The sequence below is a fragment of the Arachis ipaensis genome, chromosome B05 (assembly GCF_000816755.2).
Source record: "Arachis ipaensis cultivar K30076 chromosome B05, Araip1.1, whole genome shotgun sequence".
Classification (NCBI taxonomy): Eukaryota; Viridiplantae; Streptophyta; class Magnoliopsida; order Fabales; family Fabaceae; genus Arachis; species Arachis ipaensis.
Genome location: NC_029789.2, coordinates 140,852,805 through 140,865,361, shown reverse-complemented (window position 1 = coordinate 140,865,361; position 12,557 = coordinate 140,852,805). Strand labels below are relative to the sequence as shown.

Below are 12,557 nucleotides of genomic sequence, written 5' to 3'. Positions count from 1 at the left end.
TTGCATTATTACTTTAAAAGAAAATATTTAATTATAAGACATTTATATATATGCAGTCTTTGATAGTTATAATGTCTATATAATTTTAACAATATTTAAAGAGTGTTGTTAAAATTAAAGTAATATTTTTTTATTATTTAATAATATTTTTAATTTAAAATTTGAAATAAATAGTATATTTTCAAATTGTAAAAAAGTGTGCCTTGAATTTAGCAATACTTTTTAAATGTATCAAGCCTAGTACACAGAGAGAGAGAGACCACAGTTCATCAAGTTTCAAGCCCAGACATACACACAGACCAGAGTTCATCATGTTTCAAGCCCACACACAGTTCATGTTTCAACACTTAAAAAGAGATCATTGTATAAGAAAACGGATTAGATATATAATCATATATATTTTTGCTTCATTTGTAAATATATAGTTGGCCAATTCTATAGTGCCTATCAATTGTTGTCTAACTTTTGCCTAACTTATCTTTTGTAGTAAGTTTTGAATTTTTAAAAATAATTTATTTTTATATCTTTTAAATTAAATATTAATTTTTAACCTTTTTTAGTAAATAGGCACCATTTTTTAGGCACCATAGCATTCACCTATATAGTTTTGCAACTGTTTCAAGCCCACACACAGTTCATGTTTCAACACTTAAAAAGAGATCATTGTATAAGAAAACGGATTAGATATATAGTCATATATATTTTTGCTTCATTTGTAAATATATAGTTTTGCAACTGTTGGGTAAAAACCGCCGCTAAATCTTGAGATTTTGCTGCACAACCAAAAAATTCCCCCCAAACAGCCGAAATCTTCCTATTTAGCGACAGTATCAAAAACCACTAGTACATTTTTGCCACAATCTATCGAGTTTGCTCTAGTGAATTAATTAAACTTTTAGCAGAAATAATTTCATGACATTATATAAGATCTTTTATATTATGGAATTAGTTCATTAATTCAGCTAATAATTTGAGTTGCATGTTGTGAAATAGTTACGTAGAGTGCACATCATCGGCACTGCAGGGCTTGCTTATATTTAGAGAGCAATACCCAATGCATAGAAGACAAGAAATAGATCACTCTATTTCCAAGGCAATCCATTTCATTGAAAACTCACAAAACTCAGATGGCTCATGGTATTTATTTATTTTTGCTTTTTCCCTTCCAAAAATTTACTCCTTATGCTATCCTATTTTTAAAGATGGGATTAATTTATTAGAAACTAATGAAATGTCTTGTTTTTATTACTTTTTAATTTAAATTGTTTATTAAGTGCAATCGTACTTTAACATAGTTGATGAGAACATTTATTATACAGGTATGGTTGTTGGGGAGTTTGTTATACATATGGCACATGGTTTGGTGTAGAGGCACTAAAAGCCGTTGGAAAGAACTACCATAACTGTCCTGCATTGCGCAAAGCATGTCAATTTTTGTTGTCTAAACAACTTCCTAATGGCGGTTGGGGTGAAAGTTACTTGTCATGCCAAACCAAGGTCATGCCTTAATAAATTTCATTTTGCTCTTAATTTTGGACAATACTAAGAAACTAAAGAATATCATTAAATTATTACATGCATGTTTAATTTCCTTTTTTTGGGTTGTTGGGGTTTTGTTATTTTGGTGTTGCCTTACACGCTCAATTTCCTTCATTTAGGTATATACAAATCTAGAAGGCAGCCGCGCCAACTTAATTCAAACTTCATGGGCTTTGTTGTCTCTTATTGGAGCAGGACAGGTTAACATTTTCAAATTATCTAATTTTTCTTATATGATGATATATAATTAAAATAACGGTTGTGCTAGGAAATTAATTAGAAAAGTAGCCGATTAGAGTCAATTAATTGAAAAATAAAAGATTTATTATAAAAAAATAATTTTTACTATCTTAATTTTTCAAATTTTAAAACTAAAAATATAAAGAATTAGCTTGAATTAGCTTATATTGTGTTCCTAGATTTTTTCTTAAAATAAAGGCCGCTACTATTAACATTTAACAGATTGGTTTTTCAAAGATACGCGTCACAATTAGTTAATAAGTTCCTACAAATTATTGGAAATTTGTAAAAAAAGCCTTGTTAAATTAGAAATAACTCAATCTTCTCTAAAATAAAGAATAAATTATCTCTTGTGATATATCTTATTATTATTAAATAAAATAAGTTAATTTATCATAATTAATTTTAACTTTTAATTTAATCTAAGTTTTATTAACCTATGACCCAGTTGCTAAAGGAAGTTACTTCATGTCATAAGCTTGATATTACCTTTTGAATATCTATATTTAAGAAAATTATGTTTTCCTTTTAGTAAGACAAGTCTGTTGGTTTCTAATTTTTCGAATATTTGATCAATTTTTTAGAACATTAAAGGGTACCATAAAAAAAACAAGGAAGAAAGGGAAGGGAATATAATATAACAAATAGTTACAGAATTGAACAATTGAAGAATACATGGTATAACACATAACCAAATAGAAATCAATACATAGATCATAACTTGGTAAAACTTTATATTATCGCAATAATAAAAGAGAAATTATGCATATTGAATTAGGAAAAGATCAAATAAATAGTAGTGTTATATAATGATGATTTGAATTTAATTTGGTGATTCAGTAAAAAAAAATGTTGTTATACAATAGGCTTGATATAAATGAAAACTCCATATTGAGTGCCAACCACGTTAGATTTTATTGCTTTTCTTCATACACATGAAATTATCAAAAATTTCTGCAACACAGAGAGGGGGGTGTGTGTGTGTGTGAAGGATAGCTAAAATTATAGAGGTTCTCCAATAGGAACTGATTCGTCCGAGTACTGGAGTGACCGAGCTTAGCAATTCCGATATTGCAGGTAGAGTGGAAGAGCTATACGTCGGTCAAGGTCAAACACCGCGGCAGAAATACCTGCAAAAGATATTCCGACGCTCAAGTTAGTGATAATCTCGAGTGAGAGTAATTAAGTAAATATAAAGACTGAGAATAGAACATGATCTTTAGTCGAGAATATTAGTTCGGCTTTATAGAAGTTGTTTTACCCGTTTACTGTGGATAAGTCCGAGTTTGTAGGTTGGTTATCATATTCTATTTTGGTGATTAGGTTTGTTGAGCACGTTTTTTATTTTCAAATGAGTGAGGCCGATCTTATCTGTTCACGTGCCGAGCTTTTCGGGCGGCCGAGGATAGTGGTGACGTATCATAGCCCCCAAGCTTGCCTTAGTTTGGACAGGACTAAGGCGAGCTTTTCGAATCAGAGATGTCGCAAGCCTCGGCCGTTGAATTGTTGCCGTGTATGTTCCTTACAGCCCCCAAGCTCGGCTTGGTTCTGTGCAGAATGCAAAACGTTTTCGTGTGTAGTAGTGGCTTCGTTCTTCGCGCCATTATGACATGATTGATGTGAAACGTGCCCCGTTTTTCGAGGCACCCCTGTCCGTTGGATTCCTTAGTGAGTTAATGCTTCTCTTTTTTAACAATCTGGATTAAATGCAAGGGGTTTAGTAACCGTTTGTTTCATAGAGGTTATCTTTTGTTGTACTTCTCTTTTCTTTCAAACTGCTGGGTTTTGGAAAATAGTTTGTTTCTCTTCCTGTCTGAAAATGAGTAAGCAAGGTCAGTGTTGATTCTTCCCTGCTTTTCTTCTTTGCTTTCTTGCTTTCTCTTTCGTTGCCCCTGATGGAGAACTGTAATGTGGGTGACCCATATGGTTGGGTTGATGCTAGGGTAAAAGAGCGTGTGTCTCAGTTTGATGATGAGGAGTCGGTGAGGCTGTTGGGGTCGAACTTTTGGGTCAGAGATGGTAGTAACATTAGGATAGAGTTATTACCTTGCAGGAGGGATGATCGGGTCTGTGACCGATTAAATGATTAGTCCTTCTTCTATATGTATAGTTGTCTGTTCACTGAGCTAGGCGTGAAGCTTCCCTTTATCGAGTTTGAGTGTGGGATTTTGTATTGGTTAAATTGCGCCCCAACGCAGCTTCACCCTAATTCTTGGAGTTTTGTTCGGGCGTTTGAGATATTAATGGAATTGTTAGATCAGCCGCCGTCCCTCAGGCTATTTTTCTCTTTATTTCAAGCGAAAGGGGTGAGTCGGGGTTTGTGGGTGAACCTTAGCAGCTATCCTCGTCGGGCTATATTTGGTTTATATAAATCTTCGTTTAAAGATTTCAAATCCATGTTTGTAAAGGTTAGAAGTGTTCCTAAGGAATTTCCCTTTTATTTAAACGAGCACTTAGTCGAAAGGTTCCCTTTATTTTGGTATCCCGAGCCATATCAAGCACTGGATGTAGATGATAGGCTTCTTGATGATGATATCATGATGGATTTCTTGTTTAAGTCTTTGGGTCCAAAAGGTTTGTTGTCGGTTGCTGAAATGTTGAAATGGGATACTGATAGGCAGGCTGTGTATGAACACTTAGGTAATTTGTTTTATTATGTTTGTTTTCCCTTATTTTATTTTGACATGTCCCTCCTGATTTGATTGTTATTGATTTGCAGCCGAGAAAGCTCCTGCTATTACCACTGCGGGTTTGAAGTCTTACTTCAACCAACGCAAGAAAAGTGAGAAGGAAGTTTCTTCCATTGTGGGGAAGGGTCCTGCTGCTGCGATGGTTCAATATGGCCCCGTGCAGAAGTCTAAACGGAAGAGAGGACATGCGAAAGGTGGTCTCACCGAGGTGTTGGACGGTAAAGGAGAGTCTTCAATGATACTGCAAATGGTTGAGTCTGCGTATGAATCGCATAAAAGGCTTCATGGATATGATGAGAATGAGTATGCTAGATCTCTGTGGGCAAAGCTTTACCCTTTTAGTACTATGGCTGACGAGCTTTGCTATTTTTCGGATGACATAAAGATGATTGATGAAGTGGGCCGAGCTGGTGTTAGCCGGTTTCTTCAGGTATAACTAACTGTTGTAGTGTTGTGCATGGTGTTTTTGTGATGTTGTCATTACTTGTTTTCTTTTTGTAGGTGATTGGTGCTCGTATTGTGGCCATTGGTAGGGCACAAGAGCTCGCTTTGGGCCGGGAGGAGAAGGAGGCTTCCCGTGTTGAGGAGCTGTCTGGAATCATCCAGGAAAGGGAGGGGAAAATTGCTGAGCTATCTTCTTCCGTAGAGAAGAAAGAGTTGGAATTGGCTGAGGAGAGGCGGCTGCATCAGGCGTCTTCTGAATGATTGAAGAATATGGGGTCCGAAAATGATCAACTTTCTGCTCGGATTAAAGAGTTAGAGAGTGGAATTTACAAGGCTTTTGCTCAAGGTTTTGAGCGTGCCGTTTCTTAGGTTAAGGTGCTTTACCCGGAAGCCGATGCTTCGAGACTTGATGTTATGAAGGTGGTCGTGAATGGTTAGCTTATGGATGACGAGGCTGCTGCTGGAGGTGATAGTGAGGAGTCCAGTATTGATGATAAGGCAGAGTAGGCCTTTTTTATTTATGCTTTATTTTGTAAGCTTTATATATAGCGCTTTGGCCTTAGAACTTGTATTTAACTTGTTTGTTTTGCGTTTTGGATAATTCCGAGTATTATTCTCGGTTGTGATTTTTTGGTTTCCGAGTATAGAGCTCGGTTTTATTGTGACTGTTTAGCCTTTTATAAGATATGACGTTTGGCAAAGTTATGATAACAGTAAGGTTTTGTTTTGCAATAGCAATGGTGTTTTCGTAATGAAAATGGTCGTCAACGGCCAATGAGGTTATCAATAAGGAGAGCGGTAGCTCTAGTATAGGTGATAAGGCGGAGTAAGCCCTTACGATTCGTTGTAAAAACTTGATTTGCTTTTGTTGTTTGGATTTTTTCTGAGTATGAAGCTCGGCTTATGTTTCTGGATATTACCGAGTATGAAGCTCGGATTGTTTTGATTAACACTCTTTTGCTATAAGGTATGTCCATTATTAGGATTATGATAGCATGAACTGTTTATTTGCAATAGTAATGGCGTTTGTACAATCATTTGTGGCGTCCGGCCTCGTTAAAACCCTCTTCGAGTAAAACCCATGCTTTTTGGGAAAAAAAAAACCTTCGAAGGGGAAAAAGAGTACCATCATCCACGGGTTTACAATATGTATCATGATTGATATTCTCTTAGTGAGGAGACGTTCCATGTTCCTGGGAGTTGGTCCCCTCTAAGAGTTTCCAATTTGTACGCCCCCTTTCTGAGGTTTTGTTGTACTCGGAATGGTCCCTCCCAATTTGCTGCTAGCTTGCCATGTGCTGGAGGTTTTCGAGCTTCTTTTGTTCGTCTGAGCACAAGGTCTCCTTTGTTGAAGGACCTGTGAACTACTCTTTTGTTGTGTCTTTTCTCTATGAACTGTTTCCTGACTCGTTGCTTTATGGCTGAAATGTCTCTTTCTTCTTCCACAAGGTCCAGCTCGGCTGTCCGAGCTTGCAAGTTGCTCGATTGATCGTAAAGCTCGGCCCTTAATGTTGGGACGCTGACCTCTACTGGTATTAGTGCTTCTGCCCCGTACACTAGCTCGAAAGGAGTTTCTCCTGTAGCAGATTAGATGCTGGTATTATAGCTCCATAGGATTTCTGGAATGAGGTCGGCCCACTCCCCTTTGGCCTCACCGAGCTTTTTGTTTAAGCCATGTAAGATAATTCTGTTAGCTAATTCGACTTGTCCGTTGGTTTGCGGGTGCTCGACTGAGCTGAAATGGTGTTTAATGTTAAAATTTGTTAAAAAAGCAGCGAGTTTATGGTCCATAAATTGTCTCCCGTTGTCCGAGATTATCTCTCTTGGGATACCATATCTACATATAATGTTTTTTTCATAGAAAAGATCTCACTTTTTCTGCCGTTATATGTGCTAGTGGTTGTGCTTCTATCCACTTAGAGAAATAGTCTATTGCTACTAAGAGGAACTTTACCTGGCCTGGCGCTTTCGGAAAAAGTCTGAGGATATCCAATCCCCACCTATCGAAAGGCCAGCTTACATCTATGGTGTGGAGCTCTTCAGCTGGGGTCTATGAGAGGGTGGCGTGCTTTTGACAATTATCACAAGCCCTGACTTTTGAAATACAGTCCCTTTTTATCTTCGGTCAATAGTATCCTGTTCGCAATATTTTTGCTGCCAGTGCTCGGCCGCCGATGTGGTTTCCACAGACCTCTTCGTGTGTTTCTGCCATAACGCCTTCGGCTTCATCTTTGCTGATGCATTTGAGGAGTGGTTGGGAATATCCTCGTCTGTACAGTGTATTTTCGACTACTGTGTAGAAGCTTGCTCTTCTTCGGAAAAGCGGTAAGTTCGGCTCCTCTTCTGGTATTGCACATGTTTTGATGTAATTGAGAAAAGGTGTTCTCCAATCTCGTACCTGCATGATGTTTAGAACTGTTTTTTGCTCGAAACTCGGCTTGTCAAGTGTTAGTTGGCACAGTGCCGATGTGTTTTCTGTTTGCCTTGTTGTGGCTAACTTGGAAAACACGTCGGCCCTAGTGTTTTGTTCTCGGTTTACATGAATAATATCAAAATTGCTGAACTTTGAGATGAGATCCTTTGTTACGAGCCAATATTTCTCTAACAAAGGATCTTTTACCTGGTACTCGCCCTTTACTTGGTGCACTATTAGTGAAAAGTCGCAGTAAACTGTTATCCAAGATTTCCCTAGTTGTTGGGCGAGTTTTAGTCCTGCTAGCAGGGCTTCATATTCCGCCTAATTGTTACTTGCGTTGAAGCGGAATTGTAGTGATTGCTCGGCTATCACTGTGTCTCCCTCTTTTAACATTATTCCTACCCCGCTGCCTTCCTTGTTTGATGCTCCATCAACGTGCATACTCCAGTTGACCTTTGTATGTTGTGCTTCGTTGGTCATTTCTGATACAAAGTCGGCAAGTATTTGCGATTTCAGAGTTTTTCTTGATTCGTAATGAATGTCGAACTAAGAGAGCTCGACAGACCATTTTGTTAATCGTCCGGCGAGCTCTGGTCTGGTTAATATCTGCCTCAATGGTTGGTCAGTTCGTACTATTATTGTGTGACTCTGAAAGTAGTGTCGTAGTCTCCTTGCTGTAGTGATTAATGCCAACGCCAACTATTCTACTTTTGGGTATCTTGTTTCTGTTGGTTGTGATACTCGGCTAATGAAGTATACTGGGTTTTGCTTTTTTCCTGTTTCGATTACTAAGACCGAGCTTATAGCATGGTTAGACACTGATAAATATAAGTGCAAAGGCTTACCCATATCTGGTCTCTGGAGTATGGGGGGTGACGTTAAGACCCTTTTGAGTTCCATGAAAGAACTTTCGCATTCTTTTGTCCAAGTGAATTTTCTGCCTTTAGAGAATGTTTGGAAAAAGTGATAAGATCGGTTTGCTACTGCAGGGATGAAGCATGACAAGGCAGCTACTCTTCCTGCTAGTTGTTGGACTTCCTTTACTGTCTTTGGGCTCGCCATATTTAGTATTGCGTGACACTTTTCTGGGTTGGCTTCAATCCCTCGTGGGGTTAGCATGAAGCCGAGGAATTTCCCTCCTTAGACTCCGAAAGCACATTTGTCCGGGTTGAGCCTCATGTTATATGCTCGGAGTTGGTTGAAAACTTCTACCAAGTCATCACAGTGTGACCCTTGTGCAGGCGTTTTTGCTACCATATCATCTACATAGACTTCTATATTCTGACCTATCTGCTGTTGGAATACTTTGTCCATTAATCTTTGATATGTCGCACCTGCATTCTTTAAGCCAAAAGGCATTACATTGTAACAAAAATTTTCATGTTCTGTTATAAAAGCTGTTTTGCTTTGGTCCTCTGGGTGCATCAAAATCTGGTTATAACCAGAGTATGCATCCATAAAACTCAAGGTTTTGAAACCAGAAGCACTATCAACTAACTTATCAATGCAAGGTAATGGATATGCATCTTTAGGGCAAGCTTTGTTTAAATTTGTAAAGTCGACGCACATGCGCCATTTACCTGAGTTTTTCCTTACCATTACGACATTTGATAGCCATGTGGTGAAGCGAATTTCTCTGATGAAACCTGTATTGAAGAGTTTCTTGGTTTCTTCAAGTGCTGCTTGCTTTCTCTCCTCTCCGAGGTTTCGTTTCTTTTGTGCCACTGGTCGGACTGTCTTATCAATTGTTAGTTTGTGGCAGATAACCTCTAGACTTATTCCAGGCATATCGTTCGGTGTCCATGCGAACAGATCGGCATTCTGGCGCAGTATGTGTATGAGTTCTGTTCGCTCATCCCCCTCCAGTGCTTTTCCGATGTAAGTATACTGCTTTTCATCTGCTGTTAATGTTACTCGGTGCAGGTTGTCCATTGGTTGGGGTCGCTCGCCGAGGTCTTCTCTAGGGTCGAGATCGGCTAACATTGTGGCTTCGGTAGAATTGCGTATCGCTTGGACTTGGGGCCGAGCTATCTGTTTCGTTTGGATTTGCTTTAGACTAGCATTGTAGCACTGCCGAGCTTCTTGGTGATCGGCGTAGACTGTTGCTATTCTGTTTTTCTGCACTGGAAACTTAACACACAGGTGTAATGTGGACACTACCACTTTGAATATATTCAAGGCGGGTCTCCCAATTATAATATTATAAGGGCTATAACAATCTACTATTAGGTACTGAATATCAATGGACTTCGACATAGGGATCTCTCCCATTGTGTTCGTTAGCCATATGTGTCCCATGATGGGGACCCTCTCTCCGGAGAACCCAATTAATTCTCCCGATGAGGGCTGTATTAGTTTTTCTGATAACTTCATTTTTTTAAAGGTAGAATAAAACAAAACATCAGCACTACTACCTGGGTCCAGCAGTGTTTTTCTTACCAACAGCTCTCCAACCTGGATGGAGATCACCACTGGGTCGTCGAGGTTAGGGCTTGCCGATCTGAAGTCTGATTGATTGAAGGATATTATGACATTTGGGTCCTTCTCCTTCTTCGGCTGCAGTGTTCCCTCGATTGCCAGCATTGCCCTATAGCTTCATTTTCTGGCCGAGTTTGTTTCACCTCCGCCAGCGTATCCCGCTGATATGTGGCTGATGATTCCTCTTGGCGGATCAGGAGTTGTTTGTTCCTTTTTGTTCTTATCTGTCGCTGCTTGTTTGTGCTCGTCCCTGTCCAAGTTTGCTCCTCTGGCTTTTCGACCTTTGACATATTTGTCTAAGAGCCCTTGGCGTGCCAGTCTTTTGAGCAGGTCTTTTGCAACGATGCAGTCGTCCGTGGTATGGCCGAACTTCTGGTGGAAGGCGCAATGCTTGCTTCTATCCACGAATCTTTGGTCATGGTAGTTCCCTGCTCGAGCTGGTGACTTCACGATTTTGGCATTCAGAATCTCTTTGATGATGTTCTCTCTTTTGGTGTTGAATCTGGTGTACGTATTGTATTTTGGTGTGAACTTGAAAGGTTTCTTTGTATCCCTGTTGCCTGGCGATCTGAGAGCTTTTTCCTCATCTCTTCGATGTGGCTGTTTGTCCGACTTTTGGGCCTCGCGGAGTTCCTCAATCTCCATTTGACCTGCGGCCCTTTCTCGGAACTCTTCTAGTATTTTTGGTTTTGTTATCGCGATAGTTTCCCGGAATTTTCCAGGTCTGAGGCCAGCTTTGAGGGCATGCAAGTGGACAGCCGGATCCAAGTCTTGGATCTCCATAGTAGCCTCAGCAAACCTGGTCATGTAGTCCTTTAAGCTCTCGTGCTGGCCTTGCTTGATTGTTCCCAGGTAGTCTGATCCACTGACATATATTCTCGATGCAGCAAAGTAATCAATAAAAGATCTCGCCAGCTCCTCAAAAGAGGAAATGGAACCTGCAGACAATTTAGAAAATCACAGTAATGCAGCATCATCAAGATAAGTAGGAAAAGCTCGGCAAAGCACTGGTTCGTTATTAGCGTCGTTAAAGAACATCATGGACTGAAATTTCTTAACGTGAGCTCGGGGGTCACCGAACCCCTTATATGGTTCCAGTGCCGTGGGTAGCACAAAATTTTTTGGCATCTGGAACTTAGTGATCTCTTCAGAAAAGGGATTTTCAAGGGTGAGCTTCTCTTTAGGTGGAATGATGTTCAGGGAATCTGTGTTGCCCTGAGCCGAGCTTTTGGAGCTTTCTCCTTCGTGTTTTTCATTGTTCTAAGCGGACAGCTCAGCTATCCTCCGCACCTCCGCCTGAAGTTCGGCGATTTGAGCTAGAAGCTCTGCCTGTGTGGGTTGTGAATTTTCCTTGTCAGCCATGTTCGAGGATCGGAAATCCTGCAAAACAGAGTAAAAGACTAAACAAAGGGAAAAGTGGGGTTAGATGTATTCCGGCCCCACGGTGGGCGCCAGTGATTCGTCCGAGTACTAGAGTGACCGAGCTTAGCGATTCCGAGCAGGTTGCAGGTAGAGTGGAAGAGCTATACGTTGGTCAAGGTCAAACACTGCGGCGGGAATACCTGTAAAAGATACTCCAACACTCAAGTTAGTGATAATCTCGAGTGAGAGTAATTAAGTAAATATAAAGACTGAGAATGGAACCTGATATTTAGCTGAGAATATTAATTCGGCTTTATAGAAGTTGTTTTACCCGTTTACTGTAGATAAGTCCGAGTTTGTAAGTTGGTTATCATATTCTATTTTAGTGATTAGGTTTGTTGAGCACGTTTCCTATTTTCAAATGAGTGAGGCCGATCTTATCTATTCACGTGCCGAGCTTTTCGAGCGGCCGAGGATAATGGTGACGTATCAAGAACCAAGGAAATTTTTGAAAAAAAAAAGCAAATAAGAGAAAATTATTATAACAGCAGAGAGAGTGTTTCGAGAATTTCTAAATTTTTAGTGNNNAATTAAGAATTAATGTTATTTATGATAAATCAAATTTATTTCATTCAATAATAATAAAATATATCATAAAGGATTATAACTTATTTCTTATAAAATGCCATCGTAGTAAAAATAGTGACACCTGAATAAATAATTTTAAAAAGAGTGACAATTTGGCAATAAATTTTTAAAATAATGATATATTAAAGGGAAAAAAAAGACTATTTATAACTAACCTCAACATGAGATAACCGTTGATATGAAGAGAATGAAGATCTTTTTATTTTTCTGAAGGAAGTTTTTATATGTAATGAATGTAAATTGTGCTAATCATTGGAGTTTTGTTGTTAAAACTTAAAAAGGGTGAGATAGATGCTACACCCATACACAAAGGAATAAAGTTAATAATCAACTCGCAAATGGAAGATGGAGATTTCCCACAGCCGGTAATTCTTCCATATAAATTATATCTAAGCACTTAGTAAAAGTGGTTCTATAATCAATATATATATATATATATATATACACACAACTTTTGATCATTTCTAATCCAATTTTCCAGGAAGCAACAGGAGTGGTTTTCAGAAACTGTGTCATAAACTATGGATCATATCGTAACATATACCCTATATGGGCTCTTGGAGAGTATCGGCGTAGAGGGTTGCATGCATGATGATCCAAATCCACCAACTCAACCACTACTCCTCCATGCTTTTCTTCTTATATATATTTATTTATGTGCTAGCTATAGATAGATGATCAAAGTTATTAAAATATCGAATTAAACCCTAAACAGTAAAACATCTTGTCTGTACGTAATA

The 12,557-nt window shown here is 38.8% G+C and overlaps 1 protein-coding gene across 1 annotated transcript in view; it reads left to right on the top strand.

Annotated features, from left to right (window-relative positions):
• LOC107641335 (lupeol synthase) overlaps positions 1-12,447 on the top strand; it is a 41,469-nt gene extending 29,022 nt beyond the window's left edge. Inside the window, exons 14-18 of the mRNA XM_016344831.2 lie at positions 994-1,137; positions 1,320-1,497; positions 1,659-1,739; positions 12,099-12,182; positions 12,299-12,447. Coding sequence (XP_016200317.1) covers positions 994-1,137; positions 1,320-1,497; positions 1,659-1,739; positions 12,099-12,182; positions 12,299-12,409 — 598 coding nt within the window. The 3' untranslated portion in view covers positions 12,410-12,447. The remainder of the gene's footprint in view (positions 1-993; positions 1,138-1,319; positions 1,498-1,658; positions 1,740-12,098; positions 12,183-12,298) is intronic.